This window comes from Callionymus lyra, chromosome 19, assembly GCF_982586985.1.
Source record: "Callionymus lyra chromosome 19, fCalLyr1.hap1.1, whole genome shotgun sequence".
NCBI classification, from domain to species: domain Eukaryota; kingdom Metazoa; phylum Chordata; class Actinopteri; order Syngnathiformes; family Callionymidae; genus Callionymus; species Callionymus lyra.
Genome location: NC_141836.1, coordinates 3,933,891 through 3,957,404, shown reverse-complemented (window position 1 = coordinate 3,957,404; position 23,514 = coordinate 3,933,891). Strand labels below are relative to the sequence as shown.

Sequence of the window (23,514 nt, the reverse complement as noted above, 5' to 3'; positions counted from 1 at the left end):
TTGTTTTACAGAACATTTTAACCTGAAGGATTGAGAGATGTTGGAGTGGATCCACAATTATCTGTCGACATGCATGAAGGATTGTTTTGTTTTCATCCAGTAAACACATCAATATCTTCCTGTCAACAATGACCTCATCAAAACACACAGCATCAGCATCTTCTCCTTCGGTCTCCATCATCTGACTCACTCTGACTCAGACATTCTCAGGACCCCTGTGACATCATCAGGATCTCGGTTTACAAACGTGAGCCGACAGTCAAGGCCGAGCGGGGAGCTGACCGGTGATGTAATCGCATCAGTGAGTGTACTTCACTTCACATTCACTCTTCATCAGCAGCATCAAGTGCAATGAACATTTTTTTTCTTCCTTTTAAACCAAAATCATATTAACTTTGCTCATCTTCATTTAACTAAACTATCAAGAGTATCATTATTCCATCCTCATCACCACCACTCTTATCACCTTCAACATAACTCCTCTATATTTAATCACTTTCAACACTTTTCTTATCAGCTCCGCCTCCATCTCTTGTCTTCTCTCCCTCATCATCACCATCATCCTCACCTCTGCTCTTCTCATCATCACACCTTCTTCATCATCACCGTCATCCTCACCACCTCGGAGAAGTCATGAAGAGAATCTGGAGCATTACGTCACCCCCGCCCTTCTCTCCCCCTTCTGCGCAGCATCCGAGCTCTGATTGGCGGACGCGGCGGCGGCTGCGCCCTGTGATTGGCCGACATCCCGTCAGCTGCTGCGGTTCTGACAAGGGAGCCGGATGTTTCGGATAAAAGCGCACAGCGAGATTCGAACCGCATCGTTGGACTCGAAACCGAAAAACCCATTTTGAACGAGCGCTCGCGTCGGTCGTCTGCACCTGTGGGAGATCCGTGTGACCGAGCGAGGAAGAGGGCGGGAGCAGGTGAGCGGCGCGTGAAATATTCAGGAGAGTTAAAATTAAAACACGGAGGTCATCACGGTGCGAACACCAGGATGAGACTCGGTATCGGTGTTGGGAGGTTCGATGTCCTCAGATGATGTGACGTTAGACGTGAAGAGATGCTCAGGAAGGTGAAGGTGTTTTAGCACGTTAGCTATCTAGCACGGACACCTACGTCAAGTGACCCATCACTGCTCCAACCAGACTACAATAGCTATCCTAACGGTGTCAGGCAGAAACCTGGAAACAACCGGGCTGTGGCAGCAGAATTGAATCCAGACGTATTTATATATTCAAGTGCTACATGAATGATGGTGATAAACGCGTTATTAAAAATGACAAACATGCTTGTTACACACTTCGTTCTATTGTTGGACACAACTTTATGTTGATCTGAGGAAAGACCAGGAAAGAAGCAAAATAGATTGAACCCAGTGTGGTCCAGTGGTTTATATGGAGAGAAATAAATAATAGATTTTGTCGTTCATGATGGAAATATTTAATTTGATAAGTAGATGCACCAGGGGAGGACGTCATCATTTTAGCGTTGGGTGGATGAGTTATAACTATGCAAACCAGATTAAAGCTACTTTTATCGTACTCTGATTATTTAGACTAAATGAACATTAATGCGTAAGTATATACTCAGTCCGTGCAATGGGACATGTAACAAGCTGCCCAATAAATATTTAATGGCACTTTATTAATATTCTATCTGAGTTGTGTGTGTGTGAGTGTGTTTAACAAAATCGAGGGAGGATCTGATGTTTTCCCTCCCGGTTCAGGTTCACTCTGGAGTCACTTGAACATCATTGATATCGTGGTTCAGTAGAAAGAACCTCTTTAGATACGTTTAAAGTCAAAGCCTTGTTGGATGTGCTTTCTTGATCCACCATTTTAAAATATGCTGCTACTTCTCAGCCGTGTATCTACTCTGTGTGTCTGGTGGATGAAAGAGCTTCATATCAGGGCTACTTTAGGTACAGGTTTACTCGTCGTCCAATATCGGATCAAACAAACAGGCGCATGTTTATGATCGGGGTCAATAACAACAGGATTTAGCTTCCATTATGATCTTTTGTTTACTTTCTACATTATTACATCACATCCTGTTTCTTGGCGAAATTTGGGTCAGTGGACTTACTCTTCTCCCCTGGCAACACACACACACTTGTGTAGGATTTATTCATCTGTGGATAAAGTAGCGGCTTACACTTGATTGCATTTGTCACAAAGCCCCCCCCCCCCCCCCCCCCGGCTGGCTGTTTTTGTTTGTGACATCACACTTTGTCCCCTTTAGATGAGAAACTGACCTGCAGGACGTAAACATCACTGCCCCCAGAGGTGCATCATGGGACCTGTAGTCCTCCTCACGATCCTGCTCCTGATGACATCATCAGTGTACGCAGGTGTGGTCGGGGTCAGTCCAGGTAAACGCTTGGTTCTCTGCAGCTGACTGATGGTGGGACGACTGTTGTTGAACTCAATTGTGCCCTGCAGGTGGCGCTGTGCAGTGTCCTCTTCAGTGTGTGTGTGAGACCAGACCCTGGTACACACCACAGTCCATCTACCACCAGGCAAGGACGGTGGACTGTAACGAACTCCACCTGCAGAGAGTCCCTGCCAACCTATCTGATGACACACAGGTGGGACACACACTGTTACTCAATGGTGAAAAATACACTTTAAGTTTTACCGAATAACAGACACATGCATAGTAGGTTTTGTATTGGCAAGAATCTGGCGTTATGATACATATCACCATACAGGGACAATGTGATATAATGATACTGTAGTAACAAGGATATATTTGTAGTATTGTCGAGTACTTGACTCTGGTGTTGTAGTATTTACAGATTTACAGTATTTACTGCTTTCATTTGTTTGCAAACCAAAATATGTCCAAACATCAGCTTTAAAAGCTGCTGGAGTCACTGTATCCTCTTATCCTCAGTCATCGCCAGGATCTCGCAGGATTTAATTCTAATTTTAGCTGCCGAGGTCATAATGAATTCTGCCATACAGGGTAAAAAATGAAGAAACAACATGAATTATTGTGTGTTGATTATAAATTTAAAAACTGTAATCATTCCATACAAACTTTGTTGAAATACCTCAAAAAAGTATGATAAAAATAAAATATGATGTGAAAGCCAAAGAATTAAAATAAAATCGATATAGTGCTGATGAATATCAAAACAGTTTTGTGAAAGAAAATATTGCAAATCAAAGTGAATCAATGTTTTCGTACACCCATAATGCATAGGCCAAACAATATTTAAAGGTAAGTAGAACCACAAGACAAAAAGTTCATCCAAACACTACACAATGAGTGTATAAAATGTATGGTTTCATCATGTTAACACTAAATTAACTGCTGGATAACACACTGTGTCTCAGGTGCTTCTGCTCCAGAGTAACAACATCTCGTCCATCACTACGGAGCTCCAAAGTCTCAGCAACCTGACTGAGCTGGACCTGTCCCAGAACCACCTAAGGCAAGTGGGCTCCATGGGCCTGCAGTCCCTGAGCCGTCTGGTGACCCTGTACCTGGAGGAGAACCTGATCGAGGAGCTAGAGGACTTCAGTCTGAGGAACTTGTCCAGCCTGGAGGAACTTTACGTCAACCACAACCGAATCTCCTCCATCGGGGCTGAGGCCTTCTCGGGTCTCAGCAGCCTTCTGAGGTACCACTCACATGACCTCCCTGTGCCTGTCAATCACCCTCAGAAACACTAATCCATTTATTAACTTCAGACTCCACCTGAACTCGAACCGACTGGTGGCCATAGACAGTCGCTGGTTCGAGTCCCTGCCGTCTCTGGAGATCCTGATGATTGGTGAAAACCCAATCCTGGGTCTGGAGGAGAAGAACTTCCTGCCTCTGACGCGCCTCCACAGCCTGGTTCTGGCCGGCATGGGTTTGGCCTCCGTACCGGCTGCTGCTTTCCAGGGTCTGGACTACCTGGAGAGTCTGTCGTTCTTCGATAACCGGCTCAGGTAAGAACCTTCTGTTCTCTCCCTGACTTGAAACTGACTTCTGCTCTGCCTCAGGTCGGTTCCTCGTGACGCCCTCAACGTTCTCCCCAACCTCAAGTTCTTGGACCTGAACAAGAACCCCATCATCAGGATCCAGCAGGGAGACTTCCAGAACCTCCAGCACCTGGAGGAGCTCAGGTGCGTGTGAACTTGTCTGGTAACAGTTGAGTTTTGTGTCTCATGGTGTTGTGTGTGTAATAGTCTGAACAACATGGAGCAGCTGCTGATGGTGGAACCCGCCTCCTTCCAGAACCTTCCTGAACTGGTCAAACTAGAACTCTGCAACAACCCTGGACTGTCATACTTGGACCCACAAGCTTTCAGGTAACCACCAGGGTCATACTACAAACCCATCTTCCAGTACAAACTATTTCAAGACAAAAATGGAAGTAAATCATTTTAGTATAAATTATGCCTAGTAAAGTACTACTGGTCCTTGAGGCATTAGTTACCGGGCCCCACAGAATACTTTTTTTTAATATAATTTCGGTTGTAATGATCATTTCTATCTGAAAATATTTATTTTGAAAAAAGGCTTGTGTTTCCTCAGAAATATCATGTGACTCTTGACATGTCACAAACTTTCAAATTTTCTTTAGATAAAAAAGTTCATATAAATAACGTTCAAACACAAACTTGCCCACAACTTGGCACAAAGAAAGCTGAGAGATACACACATACATATACCATCGTCGGCAAACAATCAAATATATTTAGATGTAAATACACAAACATCCTGTTGTAACCAGAGCTCATGCGGATTCAGTGTTATGGTGACATGTTTTTTTTCTCAATATAATGTCGCCATTTAAATGGCCTATGGTCCAAAAAAGATTAAATTAAAATGTGCATTTCTACAACGTGTCAATTGAAGTTTTTTTTTAATCAAACTTACTATATTTCCATCACTGTGTCTTCTCCACATTTAGGGACGTGCCCTCTCTGAGGACCCTCCTCCTCCACAGCAACCAGCTGGCTCTGGTCTCGGGCAGCCTTCTCTCCGAACTGTCGGCCCTGGAGGAGATCTCTCTGCACTCCAACCCGCTACGCTGCGACTGTCTCTCCTCGTGGGCGCCCCACTTTGGGAACAGATCCATGGTGAAGCTGCTGGAGCCGTCCGTCACCCTGTGCTCCTCTCCCCCTCATCTGATTGGCCAGGAGCTTCAGCAAGTGGCGTCCGGAGGGGGAGGAGCCGACAGCAGGACCGGAGACAGCTGTTTGCCGCACATCAGCGACAACATTCTTCCACCTGTGGTCAACGTCAGTGCTGGACAGCCCATCACCCTGGAGTGCTGGGCAGACGCTGAGCCCGCGCCACAGTTCTACTGGGTCACACCTGCTGGGGAGAAGGTGGGTACTAAAGTTTGACACAGAGGTAAACGGTATTGGTGTAAGAAAATGTTGATTGAGTTGAACGTCACATTATTTTTTTCAAGATGTCGCGTCAATACTTTACAGCACTGTATAAATATGTTTTGCTATAAAAATTTAAGGTTTATATTTCAACAAGTGTGTATACATAAAGTCATTTGATTTTTTTTAATTTACATTTAACATGCAAATATGAACTGCGTTTTATAACGTTAATATTTCAATTCAACTTCTGGCCGTTAGATGGCAGCAGTCATGGCAGCTAAACGAACAATGACTGATGCAATAGCTGAGGACGAGAGGATACAGTGGACTCCAGCAGCTTTTAAAGCTAATGTTTGGACATATTTTGGTTTCAAAACAAATGAAAGCAGTTACGACTTTGTCAAGAGTCATGTGGCCATAAATTCTGCAACAACAGAGTCAAGTACCTGACAATACTACACATATATACTTGTTACTACACTATCACAACACCAGAGTCAAGTACTGGACAATACTACAAATATATCCTTGTTACTACACTATCACAACACCAAAGTCAAGGACTGGACAATACTACACATATATACTTGTTACTACACTATCACAACACCAGAGTCAAGTACTGGACAATACTACAAATATATCCTTGTTACTACACTATCACAACACCAAAGTCAAGTACTGGACAATACTACACATATATCCTTGTTACTACACTATCACAACACCAGAGTCAAGTACTGGACAATACTACACATTTATACTTGTTACTACACTATCACAACACCAGAGTCAGGTACTGGACAATACTACACATATATACTTGTTACTACACTATCACAACACCAGAGTCAAGTACTGGACAATACTACACATATATACTTGTTACTACACTATCACAACACCAGAGTCAAGTACTGGACAATACTACAAATATATCCTTGTTACTACACTATCACAACACCAGAGTCAAGTACTGGACAATACTACACATATATACTTGTTACTACACTATCACAACACCAGAGTCAAGTACTGGACAATACTACAAATATATCCTTGTTACTACACTATCACAACACCAGAGTCAAGTACTGGACAATACTACAAATATATCCTTGTTACTACACTATCACAACACCAAAGTCAAGGACTGGACAATACTACACATATATACTTGTTACTACACTAACACAACACCAGAGTCAAATACTGGACAATACTACACATATATACTTGTTACTACACTATCACAACACCAGAGTCAAGTACTGGACAATACTACACATATATACTTGTTACTACACTATCACAACACCAGAGTCAAGTACTCGACAATACTACAAATATATCCTTGTATTGACAGAATCACTATATATCGTGTCGTTGACCTTGTATCATCAAATTCTTGACAAAACACATCTCTAGTGGGTGTTTGTTATTTAAATGTCTTGTAAACCTCTTTACAGGTGAGCCTGGAACCTCAGGCTGCTCCCATGATCACAGAGGAGGGTCAGGATCCCGGGAGAAAGAGGAAGAAGCCTCGGATGTCGGAGCCGGGAGCACTGATCATCGAACACACGGACAAGTCTGATTCAGGTCAGCACCTCATAAATGTCAACTGCACGGGGGGGCATAGTGTGTGAGGGTTTCTGATGTTTTCTATCACCTCAGGTGTGTACACCTGCGTTGCCTGGACTGTCGAGGGCACAGACACCAAGAGGGTCTCAGTGTTCGTAGACTCCGGCAGGGTCGGCTGGTCCAGTCGAGAGGGGTCCTGGTGGGGGGGCTTGTCCAGCGGGGACGACTCGTTGTTGGTTCAGGCGAAGGTTTGTGTTGATAAAGATCTTTGATGTTGACATGGATCTGACCCCTTTGACCTCCTCGTCAGGTGGTTCATTCTCAGTCCGTGGTTCTGGAGTGGAGCATGTCTCCAACTGGTCCGATCCCGGATGCATCTGCTGCAGGGAGCCAGTGGACCAGTGCAGTGATGCACATAGACAACACTCACATCAGCTACACAACACAGGTGAGACAGAAAACGTGTGACATAACCAAAGATGCACGAAGATAAATACATAATAAATAATATTCTAATGGCACTGATATACTTACCACTCCTTAATATACATAATGTTTTAAAGTGTTTGGATGATTGTGTTTTGGTGTTTTAATTGTATCTGTATAGTGACCTAGACTGTCTAGAAAGCATCTTTAAATAAACATTTGTTACTTCACAGGTTCCGGTTGACGTGCAGGAGTACAACCTGACTCACCTCCTTCCTGCGACGGAGTACCACGTCTGTCTCACCGTCACCTCCTCCCCCACCTCCCCCACCTCCCCTCCTCCCCCTGTGGCAACCGTCCACACCTCCTGCCTCAACATCACCACCAAAGAGGCGGGGTTCTCCGTGGAGCTGGTGGCCTCGAGGCGCAGCAGCGTGGCACTCGCGGCCGTCATGGGCTCCATGTTCGCTCTGTCCATCATGGCGCTGCTGGTGGTCTACATGGGGCGACGCGTTAAACAGCACAAGACGTGCGGCCACTCGCTGAAGAAGTACATGCAGCACGCCACGTCCATCCCGCTCAACGAGCTGTACCCGCCGCTCATCACGCTGTGGGAAAGCGAGACGGAGAAGGACAAGGACGACAAGGAAGAGGAGCAGGAGGCAGAGGCTCAGGAGGCGGCGGCGGAGGGGGGTCACATTGACACATCCAAGACCTACATGTGGTGACTGGGGGTCCGTTAAAGGTCGGGAGGAAGTCTGAGACTGCCGGACATTCTGCTCAGAGTTGCCTCCCGCCTTCCTGCTGCCAGTCATGTGACTCTAGCTAACACAGGAAAGCAGAGAAGCACTTTAGGACTTCTGCGGATCATCAGTCTGCAGGTTCACCTCCAGGACGAGCTGCCGCCAACAAGTCAGAATCTTAAGTTAAAATATGAGTCAGCTCAGTTGTCAAAGCATGTTTTTATGAGACATTTAAACATATAAACTCACCTCACAAATGTCATGTGACACTCGTCAACACCTTCACTACCTGTTCACTAACCAATGAGCAAGACACTGCTCATCATAGGTCTTAGTTTTGAGCACAGCACGACGTCCTTACCCTCCAACACCCTCGTCTTGTCTCGAAGCTACCACAAGAACCTTCGTTGTTGAAGTCCTGTGGTCCCTGATCATGGGTTAACTTCCAAATCTGTCAGTCAATGCTCCATCTCCACTTTGCTGTAACAACATCCTAAAACAGCCTATTGGTTGCCATGCCAACCAGTTTTCAACCACAACAAATAGTGACTACACTTCCGTCAAACAATGATGTCACAACTCTGACTGTTATTAAAGCTCCAGGGGGCGCTCCGACCCACCGGAGGACATGCGCCAAAGAAACTAGTCACATGACCTCACAGGTCTTTCTTACCTCATACCCTGACTCCATATTGCCAAGATGGACGCTTCTCATTCTCTCATCTGAACACTTCCTGTTTATGTTCAGCTTGATCGTGTTTGTTTGTGGAAGAAAAACTCTATTCTATGAACACACAAACCTCAGATTCTTCAACAATCTGCCTCAAACACTTCAAGTATTCATCAGTAATTCTAAAAAAGAAAGGCGTCTGACCTGACTGGAACCACTTAATTTGTAACTCTCTTGAACAACCTGTAGCGCCTGTGGCCAACAGCTGACCAACTATAAAATGAACTCTGAAATCTCACTATGCAGGGTATTTTTGTATAAAGTGTAATTATTACTATTGTTATTATTAATAATCAACACCAAGCACCTGATGTAACTGTGTGTGTGTGCGTGTGTGTATGTTTGTAAGCTCAAGTGTATGAATCTGAAATAAACACACTATTCATCACTGCAGATGTTTTGTCTTATTTTATGAACGCAAGAAAACAAACAATAGAATCATTTGAAATATAGGTCAAGATCTTTTTTAAATGTGAATAATTAATACTGTTAAATTATGCTTGTTTTAAACATTGTTTTAAGAAAATCGAAAGATGGATAAGTAATTACACTGTCCGTATATAGAAATAACTATGTTTCAGTGACTTGACAGCAGTTGCAAGTAAAAAAATATTGTCAATACAAGTCGGTAGACGAACTTCAACTCTATGAATCTAACTCAAACAGGAACAGCGGCGCCTGGTGGCTGCAGATGTTACTACAGCGACGAACAAAGAAGAGACGAACCATTGGTTTGCCTAATCGCGCGTTTGATGTCTTGCAGAAAAGGGAGGGTTGATGGTGCGAATCCCTGAAGGAAAGTATAAGTATAAAAAGTCAAATATAGATAAATATACACATGGATTTTAATTTGGGATTGTCTCTGATCTTTTTTGTAATACAACGAATTAATTTAACTAAAATAGTAATCTAATCTAATCAGCTAAATAATGTAACATGTTATATTTTTCAAGTCTGTGATTTAACTATCGAGGATGATGGAATGAGCCGCTTGAAAGAAAATAACTGTCAGTTGTGTAAATAAAGGTTTTATTACACCGGAAGTGACGCGCAGAGGATGTTTTATTGTAATAGTTTTTAAAAATAACGATTATAAACAGTCAGCTAAAGAAACGGCGGTATAATGCTGAGTCATACACATGTTTCTTTATTAATAAATTCGGGACACTTTAATCACGAATATGATAGGAAACACGCTGTTGCAACCCGGAAGTGTCGTCACGACGTCCCGTCAGTGTTGATGTTTGTGGCTGAGCAGAGAAGAAGAGAAGCTGTTTTGGGTTCTGGTCGAATTAAACGACGAAAACACGGCGAGCTTCCGCTTTAGTCGTCGACTGCGGTCACTAGGGAGTCTTAAGTCGGTGTTCGGGGGCGGACGGCGGCTCGGAGGCTGAATTCACCGCGACATTCGATCCCCCGGGCGGACTCGCCTCTGACCCTCCCCGCCTCACATCGACCATGACGATCCTGCCCAAGAAGAAGCCCAGCTCCGGGGTCGGAGTCTCGGACCACGCCGACGACGGCGACCGTAGGAGCGGCTCCGATCCTCACCAACACCCGCACCCGCACACAGGCCGAGCCGGAGCCCGGCCGAGGGCTTCACCTCCGCCTTGGTCTTATCAGCCCGCTCCGCCCTCCGTCAGGGACGACAGGCGGAGCATCGAGTCGAGCTCCCGGCCGCAGCAGGCCTCCCCGCAGCCCGTCGGCTCCGTCTCCCCCGTAGGACCGGGAGACGGTCGCGACAGCAGCGGGGGGATCGTGGCCGGGTCCCGCGGGGAGCTGGTGGTGTCGGGCGGTGTGGTGGGCTGTGGCTGCGGGATCGGCAGCTGCTGCTCCGGACCAGGACTCAGCAAACGACGGCGACAGGCAGGCACCTGCGCCGGAGGAATGGTAGCGGCGCTGGCCGGTGGAGGCCAGCCCGGTGTGACCGGACCGGGAGGAGGCGGCTCCAGCCAGGACTCCGAGGAAGGAGCCGGGAACAATAGCGAGGACGAGTATGAGAACGCCGCCCGGCTGCAGTCGGTGGACCCGGCTACCGTGGAGCAGGTACTAGCCGTTAGCATTAGCATCCCTGTTGTTTACATCCTCGGTAGACAAACATTGACATCGCATATTCAAACAAAACAAAATGGATTGAGTTTTAGTCGCTTTAAGGGACGAGAGATGAACTCCTACTTGTATTGAAATCAATTCTTAGATTTATTATAGTCATATCTTTACATAAATGTAACCATGGTAACAGATCGGCAACTTAATTAATTCTAAGTGATAATTATGCTTATTAGTAAATTATGTTTACTTTTTTCATGTTCTATTTGTTTAGCCTGATATAACTGGCACATTTGATTCTTGGTTTTAGTAAATTGTGTTGCCTTGATCGTCAATTAAGTGAATATATTATACTTTAATGACGAGGTATTGCAGTCAGTCCTGATGTACTTCACCAGCATCAGAGGGAACGTTTCAAGGATGAATCAATCAGAAACTATAATACATATTTTTTTGGTTTTCATTTAAATCACTAATCAAGTGTAGCTTAACAAGTCATTATTACTAAATGTCAAATATCTGGATAGTCTTCTTGTTACTTCCTCCCATTGGTGGACTGGGATTGTCCCACACTTCTCAAACTATGTGGCGCTTTGTAAGGCAAGGGATCTCCAGCCCTTAAACAGATTGATCAATACGAAAAAACGTATAATCGTAAAATAGTTAAAACTTGGGCAGGAAACTACTAATATGAAACAAGAATCTCTAACCACAACCACAACTTATTTCCCTCTGCATTGAATTACATTAGATCATCAAATAAAAGCTAAAAACAGACCGACTATGAGTCTCAAAAAGATGTGTGGTAGAAACTGTTTTCAAACCCAGTGTGACTATTTTCTTTATAAAGCCAAATATTTTTTTTGTATAAGAGTAGTATAGAGTATAATTTACCCCAGTTGTTGTGTCTACTTTTACCAAAATGTTTGAACATAATTAATTGTAAAAAATAACCCCTTTCTCTCCTTGTCACGGAAAATTATTAAATATTATGAATAAAATAACATTTTTCAATAATTAATTGTTTTAGTTTTCAGATTCATTTGCGGAGTTAATTTTTTTCTTCTTGGCATTTGTTCTCACATTATTTAGTTCTGACTAAAAAAAATTATCTGAAACAAAACCGATCTCAAATCCTATATTAAGTCATAATTCTGTCTATTTTATGAATCAAATATCGCTAACTGACTTGACGTTGAGCACAGCTGCTACCAAGCTAACACGAGCCGTACTTAAAGTGGCTCTATCTCAGCGGTTCAGCCTTGTGTGATAAGAATAATTTTTAATATGGAATTAAGTCACTAAAGTTCTGTTTGCCCAATCTTAACCCTTGTGTTGTCTCTGGGTCGAGGGGAACAACTTCCACCACTGCATATGTATTTCTGGAAGCCAGGGAGGTCGTTAAACCTTACCTAGAGACAATATGAGGGTTAAGATATTATCAGTTCATGTTAAAGTTCTGTACAGGTTAGATCACTGACAAGAATCTAAATGAACTTCAACACTGACAAAAATCATAAACAATACAATTAGTCAAAGTCATTATTATTAATTATTACTGATTATCTTCAATGTACTGCTCAAGTTATAGTTATATGCTGATGCAAATATTATTAAACTCAACTGACCGGCTTACACCAAAACAACAACAAAGCCTTCCAACCGTTTAATTGTGTTTTTGAACATTGCTCAGAGATTTTAACTGTGTGTGTGTGATTTAGCAGGAACACTGGTTTGAAAAGGCTCTGGTGGAGAAAAAAGGTTTTGTCATTAAGAAGATGAAGGAGGATGGAGCATGTTTGTTCAGAGCTGTCGGTAAGAGACACAAACTCGCTCAAGAAACACAAAAACAATCACAAACTTCAACCTCAGACACTACCTAACACAGCACATATACACTCCACTTCAAGCTGGTATGGTTTGTGCTTCAAATTTTTTACTGATGTGTGTTTTTTGTCCCAGCTGACCAGGTTTACGGGGACCAGGACATGCACGAGGTAGTCAGGAAACACTGTATGGACTACCTGGTGAGTCACATTTCTTTGATCTATGTTCTTTATCTTTAGACTTGGATTGTATCATCTTGTTCTTTCTCTTTATTTCTCTTTGTTCTTGTTCTTATTATTATTTTTATGAATAATTGCTGTATTGCTGTGTCTAATTGGAAAAAAAATAATTTCCCGAATGAGACCTCCAATAAAGTTCTACCTAACCTAACCTAACCTCTTCTTAATGGCAAACTAGCGTTATGCTAACGTTGCATTCTGTGCAGGTGAAGAACGCAGACTACTTCTCCAACTACGTGACTGAGGACTTCACCACCTACATCAACAGGAAGAGGAAAAACAACTGTCACGGGAACCACATCGAGATGCAGGCTATGGCTGAGATGTACAACCGGCCAGTGGAGGTCTACCAGTACGGCACAGGTGAGGGGTCGAGATGTCACTAGCATTGGTCACGTGACTCCGCGCTGACGTGCACACTGTCGTCCACAGAACCCATTAACACCTTCCACGGGATCCATCAGAACAATGACGAGCCCATCAGAGTCAGCTATCACCGCAACATCCACTACAACTCCGTCGTCAACCCTAACAAGGCCACCATCGGCGTCGGCCTGGGGCTGCCCGCCTTCAAACCCGGGGTACACACAGTGGAACACAAGCATGCTACACATACTCAGACACACTCTGACGTACAAATCCTGCAGTACGCAGATCAGTCGCTGATGAAGTCGGCCATCAAGACGTCAGAAGAGTCATGGATCGAGCAGCAGATGTTGGAGGACAAGAAGAGAGCGACTGACTGGGAGGCCACCAACGAGGCCATCGAGGAGCAGGTGGCTCGGGAGTCCTATCTGCAGTGGCTCCAGGACCAGGAGAAGCAGGCGCGCCAGGTGAGAAGAGGAGAGAGAGATGACGGATGGGAATTATACGAGGATAAAATAGATGTAAAAGGAGCCTGAAGAAAGATAAGACGGTAGCTTTTATGAAGAGAGGTAGGAAGTAACCTAGAAACAAGAAAGGCGTAACTGAGGGAGGGTGTAAAAAAGGTGTGTTTAGGAGGCATTTAGCTGACCTCCGACCTATCTTATCCCTAGCCTCGCAAAGCCAGCGCCACCTGCAGCTCGGCGACAGCGGCTGCTTCCAGCGGCCTGGATGACTGGAGCGCTCGGTCGCCACGGCAACGGGACACTGACTCCTCCCACACAGACCTCACAGGTGCTTCCCTTGCCATCAACAAGCCCCCCTCCCCGACAGGAGCCGCCCTCATCCTGAGCAAACCGCCTTCACCGTGTGCGCCAGGTAACAAGACGGCAGGAGCTTCATCTTGGACACTCATGACAGATCATATGGATCCTTTTAACCCTTCATGTGTGTGCGAGCAGGTCCCAGTAACCAGAGTCGTCATCATCTGGAGTACAGAGCCATCATGCAGGAAATGTCACCCACAGCGTTTGGTGAGCGCAGTTTCCTTCTGTCTGGCTCCTTTTGAAATTGTCCTCCGAACTTAAAATAATGCATTTTTCTTGCTAATGTGTTAATTCAATATTTTAATTGTGGAATAAAAATCACCAGAAGACTCATTTGTCCACTTTTATGTGGCCGACGTGGAGCAAATGATAAAAAAAATACAAATTTGAGAATTATGTTTTTTTTAAAGTTTGATAGTGTGCATATAGTTATGCAAGGTCCTGTATTATAAATATGTATAATAATATAACAATAACAAGTAAATCCATTCCATTGGAGTCTTATCTAAGGGGGTCTCATACTTACGGCCTATGAGCGGTTCAAGTCGTCAGGAGGTTAAGGAATAAAGATCATCAGAACTAGTGTTATCATTTATATAGCTTTCTTATTTGGTTAAGGCAGAACAGATTTAAAATAACAAAAAAAGTAAAAATTTGACTAACATGGACTAAATTATCCAAAAAAACAACACTGTAAGACCTTCCTGTCTGAAGCCCAGTCTACACAAGAATTGACCTCAGGTGACCCCTGGCCAGTTGAGTTTGAGACCTCTGAACTAAATATAACGCTTGGACTAAAAAAAGAAACATTGATTGGATTGTCAAACGAAGAAGGCAAAGTACATTGAATAGCATGATCTACTAAAATGTTTCCATTTTTCATCACGGAAGTTAAGAAATATTATTTTATTTATACAATTATTTCAAGAATATTCATGTGGAAACATTAATAGATGTCGAGGATGAAGGTGTTTGATTGTTACCTGTGCTTCTCAGGTCTCACTGACTGGGAGGATGACGAGATCCTGGCCTCGGTGCTCGCGGTGTCGCAGCAGGAGTACCTTGACAGCATCAAACACCAGAGCGGCACCATGCACCGAGAGAGGGAACCGTCCCCGGACAGCAGCTGATGACCGGCTGAAACGCACATAACAGTGACCTTGAACCCTGCACACCTCTGACCTGCAGAACATCTCCGGCAGTCGAACGCACATTTTTCTCCAGAACATTCATCCGTCGCCTGTTCTCTCCTCACTTTCTCCGCCTCTCTTTCCTATGGGTGAAACTGTCGACGTCTGTGAAGCAGAAGTCGAGTCAGCTCTGAAGGTTCCCAAAATGTACTCGAGCGCCCAACTTGACCTTCGCTTTAGATCCAAACAAGACTTGGAGTTTATAAACACTGTCTGCTAGCGCTAATGTGTTAGCCGCCACTTTAAGTTAGCCGCGTGTTAGCTTGGTACCAGCTGTGCTCAACGTCAAGTCAGTTAGCGATGAAACAAAGGGAAGGCGGTCTAAAGGTGCCATTTTGATAGTAGGTTTTTTAAATATTTAAACCTCAAATCAGTCAAAGCTAATATCTGGATTGTTGTTTTGCTGCTTGTGCTTCACATGATGAACTTAAAATCTTCTTTGGAAGTGTGAGCGTCAAAGCTCACGTGAACTGCTGTTTGAAAATCTCCATAAACGACCATAGAGCGTTCTGTGATGACTGCGAACGGTTAGAAATCAATTAGCAGAAGAAACCTTCAAGTCTTTCAAACATCTCTTCTTCACTCACGGCAAGAAAGAACAGACACTTGTTTACGACGACCAGCTCTTCACTCCCAACTCTGATGACGACGGATCGCTCGGCCATTTTGTATCCAGACAGATGTTCACGCTTCATCAACACTCACCTTCGTCCCTCTTCTTCATCAGCTCGTCTTCCTCCCTCACCTTCATTGGACTTATTTAGCTGCATGTTTAACCAACCACATCCGCCACGTCATGGAGAAAATTAAATAAAAAGGAAAGAAAAGGTAGAATGGTCAAACTCTTAATCCTCTTAATGATGATTATTGTTGTTATTATTATTAATAATATAAGTTTGTTTTATTTTATTTGATTGTTTGGGAAGAAATAACTTTTTTTCTTGGAATAAAAGAGGAAAAATGTTTCAGAAAAGTTTGTTTTTTACTCAGTTTGGCTCACTTTAGTATCATATGTCTGAACGTTCATCGAGGTTCTAAGTAGATGATCTTGAAATGACAATTCTGTCACTTGTTCTGATCGTCAATCAACTGTCAACATAACCTTTCACAGCTGTTGTAAATTACACAATGAACCAGGAAGAGAATTCCTATGAATATGTAAACAAGCCACTCTGACCTCTGCTCAGAGGCTCCAGGTCTGTTCTGCACATGTGCAGTGCAGCGACAGGAAGGAGACTCTACTCTGTCAGTGAAGGGAAAACAGCTTGGTGAGCAAGAACTTGGTGAGTGGAAATAAGCAAGTAACTCATATTTGTAGACTTGAACCATAACTGTCTGATGTGATCATGGAGGTTTAACAATGATGTGGAATCATTTATGATGCTATAAACTGGTTATGTAATGTTGTTTTTGCTGTTTTTTTATGGTGACAAGCAGATTATTTACCAAACCTCCTACGGTGCCCATTAGTAAGCTGCAGGGTCATCAGCCAGGAACCACCATTCCTCAATGTTTCGCTTCTTTAATCCTGGAACGTTTCCTTGTGGATGAGCAGTGACCTGGACTCCCAGCCAACCCCTGCAGCTGAAAGGTGTTACCCTGTTGTCAAGGTTAGTTGTTCTTTCCTCCTATCTTTCCTCCTTAGCCAGAGCCAAAAGCTCCCCTTCTCGGCCTCCTCTGCTAGCTCTTCATTAGCCTTTTTAAGGTTTCTCCCGGTCATTCCTACATCCCTTAGAAGGCGTGTGGTCGAGACCCCTAGCCGCGGCATCCAATCTCCACTGGATAGATGGTGGTTTTCCAACCAGCCTCCTGGTATTCAACAGCCAACTCTTAGTACTTGGCCTTGTAGCATTCAAAGGCCGCTTCCATCCCTCCCTCTGCTGGTATTGTGAGCTCAATGAGGAACACAGATTTTCCGTTGGTGGACCACACCACTATGTCGGGTAGGAGAGATGTGTCAGTGATCTTGAATAGAAAAGAGCTGCCAGTTGAGGTCGACCCTCATGTTCCACTCCTGGTCAAGGGAAAATGGCTTGGGTGTTTCTCTTGGCCTTCTGTTTTTCCACCTGCTGTGACAAAGGTGATGTGCTTTCTGCCGAGAGGCACTGAGGCAACTCTAACCATTTTCTGTTGAATGTGTTGGCTTTTCCATCCATCTTACTTGCCATCGATGAGGGGATCTCGCTCATTTCAGTGGTCACATCACCCTTTTGTAGAGTACGAATTTGTAGCACCAGACCTTGTACTTCCCAGGGAGTTGGCTTTGGTCGATCTTTGCCAGGCCTTCTGAGAATTGTTTCATCACAGTCCTCCCCATGATGGAGGCTTGTTTCCTCGAACCATCTGTCTTCGCTGACGAGGATTAAAGGCTGATATGAATAGAATAGATGAGAGCCCATGGCAATTATTACTTCTAACTGCTGCCACAGGGTGGTGAAATATTGGAGGACAAAGGACATCTGCAGGTCACTACGTAGGACGTGACCATGCTCTTTATGCAGGAGGGCATGTGTAAGAACGCCATAGCGTAGTTTATCAGCTGGTGTGGGACTGATCCATACGCGCTAGCAAGGATGAGCCTGACAATGTGCAGTTCTGTCTTCTCCTGCTTTCTAATCTGGTCCACGATCATTGCAGAGTGCTCTACGCACCCTGGGAAGACTGGCACTCCTGCTTTCTGGCAGTTTGTGTCAATGTTACCATTCTCAAGCAGGTTCCTAGTAACCCTTCTGGCCAGCAATGAGAAGAAGATTTTCCCTTCTATGTTCAACAGTGCGATGTTTCTGAAATGGCTGAAGTCTGGAGTTCGCTTCCTTGGGGATGAAGACTGGTATATTGCTTTTTCCAGACGATTCTCATCTGGTACCATAACACCTCTAGTACATTGGGGCAGTTCTTATAGAGCTTGTAGGGGACTTCATTGGGGCCAGGTGCTGATGCTGAACTTGGTTTAAATGCAGCATTCAGGTTTAAGAATGTACCCTGGTGTTCCTAATGGTACATTCCTTACTGGGTCGCTGTATTGTTCTCTGAGATGCTGTTCCAACTGCTCCCTGGTGGTTTCGAGCTTCCCACTCTTCTTCTCCTCCAGCAGCTGTCTGGCATGCTTAAAAAGCTATTTGAAGAAGTTGGCTTGTTCCTTTTTCCGTTTGCTGCGCGTCCAGATGCGTTCAGCTCGGCGAAGCTTGAACAGTCTTTGCCTGACCTCATCCTATAAGGCTTTTAGACCCTATTTCTCTACCAGCGTTAATTTCCTCTAGTTTTTCCGCAGGAGTCGACGCCTAAGCACTAGCTGGTCAATCTCCCTTTCCCTCCTTCCCTTCTCTCTCTGGGCAGTCCTCTGATTGAAGGTCACCTCACCAAACCTGTTCTTGCAAGCCTGGTATAGGATGTCCCCAATTTGGTATGAGCTTGGATTTCGCCCCTCCTTGTGTCCTTTGTGAGTTGTTGATGGCTTGGTCTTGGTACTCACGTAGGGGCTCTCCCTCCACCAGTGAGCCTTACTCTTTGACATCTTTGCCGTCTACAACATTGGGTCCATTGGCTCTGTGGTTTCCAACCTGGTTTTTGGTCCCTCTTGTCTCACCTGCTGAGGCAGTGCAAGGTTGCAACAGGCCCTTCTTCCCACACTTTCGCTTCCCCTAGTAGATTCGCAACCCCGGTATTGTGGTAACGTTTTCTCAACCACACCCACACTTAGACAGGGGGTCTTTTTTTAATTTCCTGGAGTTCTGGTGTTCATGTCATTGTCCCTTTCCGTCGCTACCATGTGGTCCATTCTGTTAGGCCCATCTTTCATCTTGCCTCTCGGAAGGCCTGTGGGTTGGTTTTCGTAGGGTTCTTTTTAGTCATTGTTTGGGTATGCCTCTTCTGATGTACTAGTGGGTTGGGTCACTAGCCGCCCACTCCCAGTGCGCTCTTTCCCTGCTGTCCATAACAGAATAACCTGCATAATCAACTTTTTTCTTTCAGATCAGAAATTGTTGGAAGATGTCTCTACTGGTTCACATGCTGGCGTGTGCCTTTGGGCTGGGCTCCTGGGTGGCAGTGAACGGTTTGTGGGTGGAGCTTCCTCTCATTGTGAACGCGTTGCCGGAGGGCTGGGACCTGCCGTCCTACCTCACTGTGATCATCCAGCTGGCCAACGTGGGGCCGCTGCTTGTCACTCTTGCCCACAAGCTACGGCCCGGATGTCTGCCAGAGGTCGCCGTCATCCACACTGTCCTCGCTTTGGGGGTTGTCGCCTGCGTCCTGCTGATCTTCTTCTGGGACTGGACGTCAGAAGTGGCCGGAGCCTCTCGCAGCACCGCCTTCCTCATCATCACGTTCTTCCTGGCCGTGGTGGACTGCACCTCCTCTGTCACCTTCCTGCCATTTATGATGCACCTTCCTGCTCGCTACATCACATCCTACTTCATTGGCGAGGGGCTCAGCGGGTTTGTCCCGGGCGTTGTTGCATTGGCGCAGGGCGTGGGTGTGACCAAGTGTGTAAACTCCTCCCATGTGGCAGGAAATGACACTTCTGGAGACGACTGGACTCTTCAGACCCAGTATCTGCCACCAAACTTCTCTACGGAGGTCTTTTTCATCATTCTCACCATCATGATGAGCGTCAGCTTGGTGGCATTCGTGATGTTGAACCGACAACCTCGCACATACGAGCTCTCTTCTGAGAACCTGGTGCCACAGGATCAAGAGAAGAAGCAGGAGGTCGCCAGAGCCTCGGAGTATTCCTCATGTCAGCTCGCCTTCATCTACCTGCTGGTCGTGTGGGTCAATGGCGCCACCAACGGGGTGCTGCCGTCTGTACAAACGTACTCTTGTCTGCCTTATGGGACCCGAGCCTATCACCTGTCTGCAGCTCTGGCTTCAGTGGCCAACCCACTCGCTGCAACTGTGGCCATGTTCTTCAAACAACGGTGCGTTTCTAGACTTCCAGAGTTACCTTTTCCTCATCTCCTTGTTTTAACCAGACGTGTGTCTCCAGGTCACTGGTGGTCCTCGGTCTGCTAGCAGTGGCTGGTTCAGGATTTGGAGGCTACAACATGGCCATGGCAGCCATGAGTCCATGTCCACTACTTCAGGGGACGGTGGCGGGAGAAGTTGTAATTGTAAGTCACTGAAGTTTCTCAGGTCTTCAATGAATCACCGCTGGTCTCCTCCCTGCAGGTTTTCTCCTGGTTGCTGTTCATCGGTGTAATGTCGTACGTCAAAGTCATGGTAGGTGTGATTCTGCGAGACCGTGGCCACAGCTCCCTCGTGTTGTGTGGAGCAGCAGTACAGGCGGGTTCTCTAGTCGGCTCCATCATCATGTTTCCGCTCGTCAACGTGTACAGACTGTTTGAATCAGCCGACATGTGCAGCACTCGGTGTCCACGGTGATGTCATTCCCCACGTCATCGTTGATCATGGACTCCAATTAATGTCAAATAAAAATTATGTACGGTTTCCGAGATGAACAAAACTGTTATTCCGAAAGTTGTTTTCTAAATATATGTGGTTAAACATTTTGGATCAAACCAGGTTGTTTAAATTAAAGAGGCTTGGCCATAGAAAACATATAGGAATTTCTGCTTTGTTGCTTGGTTGTGGTATCATATTTTATTATTTTAATTTGTAATGATAAATTAAGTTCGATGTTATGTTTACAACACTGGCAATAGAAGGTTCTGATTCTAATAATGTCCCTTAGGAAATTAGTTTTCCCATCCTAAATAGTACTGCAATAATAAATATGGACACAAGATGGCGGAATTTCCGTGTTAAAAATTCAATAGTTCAACTATTTCTTGTCAATCTTTAAAACCTAAGCATGTTTTCAGGTTAATCTAGGCTTTGTAAGTGTTTCCTGGTAAAATACATAAGGGTTTTACGGGTTAAACCAATAAAAGGCTTTCATTGGCAGCGAGCATAAGCAGCAACCAGGGGGCGGCAGAGGTCAAGAAAAATGTGTTTCTTTAAGTGCTAGCTGATAGTATAGGTTTGGGATTCGTTTTAGAGTAATCTTTTACAGTTAGAAATGAATGTCCATATGACTTGTATTGTATTCTTTTTTTATTTCCTAGAATTTTTTTCAAATTCTAAAGTCTATATTTTAAGTTTGTTGGTATTTGAAACTCCGCAACAACACAAATTGCGGGTGTTATTACTAAAATAAATACCTTTTTTTTTTTTTAAATAAACAATTTATTTTATCAGGGGTTTTGATACAATAAGGACAATGCAGATGAGCAATATGGAGGTATTGGATGTTTGAATGTTTTATCGAGTATTTTTGGACGAAGAAAAGTTAGCGCCAGTCATGTGAACATACATGTTTATATATAACTCCAATACAGAACGGATTACTCTGAAAATAATCCTAGCCCTTAGTCGACATGAGGGTGAGTAGAAAAGGAATTTAAATTTCTCATTCTTCATATAACATGGGGTCATAAAAAGCTGTGAATCCAGTGGCTTGACCAGTCTCACTCTTTCATCAGCCCTGTGATCCTGCCTATCGGGGACCAGATGTTGGACATCAGATAAGTTAATTTAGCCAAAGTAGCTGAGGCATTACAGGAAGGGGGACGTGTTAGTGTCAAGTACTTTGCTTAATTGGGTCTCTGTCCAATTACAGGGAATGTTGGGTTTGTCTCCTCTTCGATCCATCTTTAGGGCTCGTCACTGAATTAGTGATTGACGGCTGCAATTTCAGTGTGGTAACTGAACAAAGAGCAAATCAAAGAATTTCCAGCATGTGTCAGATGGTTGCGCCGCTCCTCCAGCTGGTCCCGGGGATCCTCCGGTCTCCGGCAGCAGTGACCAAGGGGCCCCATCTGCTGGGGACCAAAGACCCCTGCCCCTCCTCCCTTCCTGGGACTCGCACTAAAAGGTGCAGCTACGAACGACAGACCGGCAGGGGAGATTTAAATGATACACCGGTGAGCCATAACATTATGAACGCCTGTCTTATATTGGAAATTGGTCCATATGGTCCAAGAAGGATGTTGTGGGGCAAGACTCGGGACAGAAATGTCTATAACCACTAATAAAGAGATGATATATAATCTCTGACCACACAACAATGTCAGCGGTAGATCTGGACCAAGGATAAAGGAATGGAGAAGGCTTGTGGAGTGAAGGCCAAAGATTGTCCAGCTTCTGAAACGGTTCAGTCAGAAGCATCACACCCTCTTGACTTGGTGTGAGTTAAGTGTCTGACAAAGGGTTTCCTCACAGAGACTCAAGTGGAAAAGATCTGTTTCCACAATTAGAGAGCAACAATCATTCGAGAGTCTCCTTGAGGGTTCTGGCCGGGTTAACCACTAACCCTTATTAACCTTGAGTGCAGGGACGAGACATCACCAGGCTACACTCCCATCCTCTCATCCCCTCCTCAGACAGCAACTTGTTCACAGATTATAACCAGGGAGCACTTTTCTCCACTCTTTGGTCGTGGAATCGTGACGAGTCGGCAGTGAATCAGCTGTTGGGGCTCTTTTGTTCTGAACAAGCCTCCGACGTCTCTGTTGTCATCTCGTCGCCGCAGGGGTCCATGATGTCGCTTTAATGAAGTCTGTCACTGAAAGTGTCTGTCTGTCATTGTTGAGGGAGCAGGTCGACCGGGGTCAGTGGGGGCCCCCCCATGCCCCGCCCCCTTTTGGACCCTCTTTGTGAGACCTCAGTTAGCTAATTATATCCACTGATGAACAATAGAGATACCAATAAACATCAGGATGCTCAAGCTGAGATCATCAGAGGTCCTGAGGGGGGGGGGGTCGTGTTTTCCTACACCTGCCGCACACAGCACAAACATCTACTGATAACTTTGCAAATATATAATCATTCTGCAATTTTATGTCTCTTATCGACCATCCAAGCCTATATCATTTCAATATTGTGGGGGATCCTGTCTTATTTAATTACAAAACTATTTCTAGATAATTTATTTTAAAACACTTTTTTCTCTTTTATTATTGTAGATTAAAGTCATTCATTTTCTGAATTGTTTTATAGTTTCTTAGCCATGATGTATGAACCGTTTTCAAAAGTGTTGATGTTGTGTTTTCATCATTCTAAGAGACCTGTACATGTTATGTAAGTACTAAAGATTGTAAAGTTCATTACTTAGGACGCACAGCACGTACTAAGGCTGTTTTAAGGGGAAATTTTAAAAGAAAAATGACATAATATTGAATTCTGTAAAGGAGTGTCAAAA

At 44.5% G+C, this 23,514-nt stretch overlaps 3 protein-coding genes across 4 annotated transcripts; all 3 read left to right on the top strand.

Annotated features, from left to right (window-relative positions):
- The first annotated feature begins 707 nt into the window (after positions 1 to 707).
- LOC148059022 (leucine-rich repeat neuronal protein 1) lies at positions 708 to 9,188 on the top strand. The gene is made up of 12 exons (XM_087781881.1): positions 708 to 926; positions 2,245 to 2,374; positions 2,445 to 2,590; positions 3,345 to 3,631; positions 3,702 to 3,944; positions 3,999 to 4,121; positions 4,185 to 4,307; positions 4,913 to 5,333; positions 6,809 to 6,938; positions 7,014 to 7,168; positions 7,231 to 7,368; positions 7,580 to 9,188. The coding sequence occupies exons 2-12, from the start codon at positions 2,296 to 2,298 to the stop codon at positions 8,072 to 8,074; spliced, it is 2,340 nt and encodes a 779-aa protein (XP_087638007.1). The 5' UTR covers positions 708 to 926; positions 2,245 to 2,295; the 3' UTR covers positions 8,075 to 9,188.
- Positions 9,189 to 10,009: 821 nt separating this feature from the next.
- On the top strand, positions 10,010 to 16,287 carry otud5a (OTU deubiquitinase 5a). Of its 2 annotated transcripts, none has more exons than XM_087780928.1 (9): positions 10,010 to 10,865; positions 12,593 to 12,683; positions 12,831 to 12,895; positions 13,141 to 13,297; positions 13,367 to 13,515; positions 13,582 to 13,767; positions 13,972 to 14,176; positions 14,260 to 14,331; positions 15,121 to 16,287. In XM_087780928.1, exons 1-9 carry the CDS (start codon positions 10,278 to 10,280, stop codon positions 15,252 to 15,254), a joined length of 1,647 nt encoding a protein of 548 aa, XP_087637054.1. In that variant the 5' UTR covers positions 10,010 to 10,277; the 3' UTR covers positions 15,255 to 16,287. The 2 variants fall into 2 exon arrangements, with proteins under 2 accessions (XP_087637054.1, XP_087637053.1); XM_087780927.1 differs by having other exon boundaries at positions 10,011 to 10,865; positions 12,590 to 12,683.
- A 527-nt stretch (positions 16,288 to 16,814) lies between these two features.
- On the top strand, positions 16,815 to 22,686 carry slc52a3-1 (solute carrier family 52 member 3-1). Its single transcript, XM_087780926.1, has 4 exons — positions 16,815 to 16,924; positions 19,287 to 20,233; positions 20,302 to 20,425; positions 20,484 to 22,686. The coding sequence occupies exons 1-4, from the start codon at positions 16,862 to 16,864 to the stop codon at positions 20,694 to 20,696; spliced, it is 1,347 nt and encodes a 448-aa protein (XP_087637052.1). The 5' UTR covers positions 16,815 to 16,861; the 3' UTR covers positions 20,697 to 22,686.
- Positions 22,687 to 23,514: the final 828 nt, after the last annotated feature.

What these genes read in the sequence shown, in the direction of transcription:
- LOC148059022 (XM_087781881.1), top strand. Translation starts at nt 2,296, where the DNA reads ATGGGACCTGTAGTCCTCCTCACGATCCTGCTCCTGATGACATCATCA. An exon ending in TGTGGTCGGGGTCAGTCCAG is followed by an intron (nt 2,375 to 2,444) that starts GTAAACGCTTGG and finishes TGTGCCCTGCAG; the next exon opens with GTGGCGCTGTGCAGTGTCCT. An exon ending in TCACACCTGCTGGGGAGAAG is followed by an intron (nt 5,334 to 6,808) that starts GTGGGTACTAAA and finishes ACCTCTTTACAG; the next exon opens with GTGAGCCTGGAACCTCAGGC.
- otud5a (XM_087780927.1), top strand. Translation starts at nt 10,278, where the DNA reads ATGACGATCCTGCCCAAGAAGAAGCCCAGCTCCGGGGTCGGAGTCTCG. An exon ending in ACCCGGCTACCGTGGAGCAG is followed by an intron (nt 10,866 to 12,589) that starts GTACTAGCCGTT and finishes TGTGTGATTTAG; the next exon opens with CAGGAACACTGGTTTGAAAA. An exon ending in AACACTGTATGGACTACCTG is followed by an intron (nt 12,896 to 13,140) that starts GTGAGTCACATT and finishes CATTCTGTGCAG; the next exon opens with GTGAAGAACGCAGACTACTT.
- slc52a3-1 (XM_087780926.1), top strand. Translation starts at nt 16,862, where the DNA reads ATGAGCAGTGACCTGGACTCCCAGCCAACCCCTGCAGCTGAAAGGTGT. An exon ending in GGTGTTACCCTGTTGTCAAG is followed by an intron (nt 16,925 to 19,286) that starts GTTAGTTGTTCT and finishes TTTTTCTTTCAG; the next exon opens with ATCAGAAATTGTTGGAAGAT. An exon ending in TGGCGGGAGAAGTTGTAATT is followed by an intron (nt 20,426 to 20,483) that starts GTAAGTCACTGA and finishes TCCTCCCTGCAG; the next exon opens with GTTTTCTCCTGGTTGCTGTT.